The sequence below is a fragment of the Arachis ipaensis genome, chromosome B1 (assembly GCF_059453495.1).
Source record: "Arachis ipaensis isolate K30076 ecotype BB chromosome B1, ASM5945349v1, whole genome shotgun sequence".
Lineage (NCBI taxonomy): Eukaryota > Viridiplantae > Streptophyta > Magnoliopsida > Fabales > Fabaceae > Arachis > Arachis ipaensis.
In genome coordinates, this window is record NC_142436.1 from 15,132,941 (window position 1) to 15,135,146 (window position 2,206).

General features: G+C 40.2%; 1 protein-coding gene across 1 annotated transcript; it reads left to right on the plus strand.

Moving 5' to 3' along the window:
- The first annotated feature begins 266 nt into the window (after positions 1-266).
- LOC107646937 (uncharacterized) lies at positions 267-1,864 on the plus strand. The gene is made up of 3 exons (XM_088502559.1): positions 267-318; positions 372-587; positions 876-1,864. The coding sequence occupies exons 1-3, from the start codon at positions 267-269 to the stop codon at positions 1,862-1,864; spliced, it is 1,257 nt and encodes a 418-aa protein (XP_088358685.1).
- The last annotated feature ends 342 nt before the right edge of the window (positions 1,865-2,206 follow it).

A 2,206-nucleotide genomic window follows, 5' to 3' on the forward strand; every position in this document is an offset into this window, starting at 1 on the left:
GGATGATAGAGTTGTATTGAAGATTTATTATTACGGACGGATCTTATTGCAAACATATGAGAGAGTTCAATTTGTGTGTGAAAATTCATTAGATGTTGTTATTCCGTTCACATTGTCATTTGAGGAATTGAAAGGTGTGATTTGTGAGAAGATAGATTCTCAAAGATGTAGGAGAGTATCGTGTATTTTGTACAGGTATCCTTTACCTGTGTTTGGTGGGTTTGTTCAATTTCAGACCAAGTATGTGACGGACGAAGCGAGTATGCATGAAATGTTTTCAATGTACATGGAAAATCGCCACCGAATGTCGTGCATCGAGTTATATATTGAGTTTGAGTAATCTGAAGCGGACCGTAACATTGAATTGGAAGATTATAATAGTGAAAGCGAAGATGAATTTGAAAGTAACTATGAGATCGTCAGTCCAGGTGAAGACGAAGATGAAGCTGGCGGCGCCATGAACGCAGATGTGGCGGAAGTTGCAAATGCACTAGCAAACCCGCATCCGTTTCAGGAGCCTTCTTTCATGCGGTCGTTGGATTTGGAGGCTATGCACGCACCGGAGTTTCCGCAATATATGAATGCAGGTGCGTAAACCTAGGTAGCTATGTGAAACTCTGAAGTAACAGATCAATAAGTCGGATGAGTAATGTATGTGATATGTGACTAGGCATTTGTGACCATAGCGTTTGAATTTTTTATTAATTAATAGTTCTTTGTTGTGAATGATATTTAGTTGTTCTTTACGTAAATGGAATAGCGAAAAATAAGACTATAACGATCTTACATAGTAAAGTGTGTTTATTAATTGAGTTGTAATAAAAGACTTCTTACTGAGTACATAATGAAGCATTAATTACTTTTGATGTATGCAGCGTCTCCTGTTGTGGCGGATGGTGAGTTCACAGTGGGGATGAAATTCAGTTCAAGGGAGGCAGTAATCAAGGCAATGAAAGATTATACCATCCGGAGAGGTGTGGACTATTGGGTATATGAGTCGGAACTGACGATATTCTATGCCAAATGTACAGAATATGGGAATGGTTGTGATTGGTTGATCAGGGTAACCAAAATGCAGAAGAAGTACTGTTGGGAGATAAGGAGGTACAATGGAAGTCACACTTGTACCAGGTCTACTATTTCTCAAGACCATTCGAAGCTGGATTCCAAGACAGTTGCAGAAGCAATAAAGCCGTTGGTAGAGATTGACTCATCTATAAAGGTGAAATCAGTAATTGCTGATGTCCAGTCAAAGTTTAACTACACCATCAGTTATTGCAACGCTTGGTTAGCAAAGCAGCAAGCGGTCAAATCAATTTTCGGAAGTTGGGAAGCATCGTATGAAGCTTTGCCCATATGGTTTGAGGCCATGTGCCACAAAGAGCCATCAGCAGTGGTTCACTTTGAAACAATGCCTGCTTACCAGGGGGATGATTTGGTTCCTGATATACGTGTTCTACATAGAGTCTTCTGGAGTTATTACCCCTGTATAAGGGCCTTCAGACACTGCAAGCCAGTGGTGCAGGTGGACGAGACTCATTTGTATGAAAAATACAAGGGTTGTTTATTGGTTGCAGTCTCACAAGATGGTAATAACAATATCGTGCCTATTGCATTTGCCATAGTGGAGGGAGAGACTTCTGATGCATGGTACTTTTTTCTGAGCAACCTGCGTCAACATGTGGTGACACGTGATGGTGTGGGACTTATCTCTGATCGACACAATTCGATTAGGTCAGCTATTGAACGAAGTAATGGGGCGTGGTCTCCTCCTAGAGCTTTCCATATGTTTTGTATCCGGCATATTGAGTCCAACTTCTTGAGGAAGTTCAAGGCACCTTACTTGCAGATAACCGAATTATGACGGATGGCTAAAGAAATTACGTCTGGGTCGATGTATCCAATGCCATAAGCCTGCCAAACAAACTGGACACATCGAACCAGTTAGATGATTACACAACAATTAATTCACATAACAAGTTACATAAAGTACTTGTATTTTACAAAATACCTGTCCTTCTTGTAGATCATCCAACAACCTCCTGTAGTGCGCAAGCGTTTTATATCGGTAGGCATAGTTTTGACGGTCCCAGTTATGCCACCTGCCGACGGACAATCCATTAGTTAAATTATCTTACCATAAACAAAATACAATTTCTATCAATTCTTTCAATGTATACTTTAATCAAAATTACCTGTTTGCAAT

Coding starts and splice junctions, on each gene's coding strand:
- LOC107646937 (XM_088502559.1), top strand. CDS start 267: ATGAAATGTTTTCAATGTACATGGAAAATCGCCACCGAATGTCGTGCA. Junction 319..371: donor CACCGAATGTCGTGCATCGA/GTTATATATTGA, acceptor TTGAATTGGAAG/ATTATAATAGTGAAAGCGAA. Junction 588..875: donor TCCGCAATATATGAATGCAG/GTGCGTAAACCT, acceptor TGATGTATGCAG/CGTCTCCTGTTGTGGCGGAT.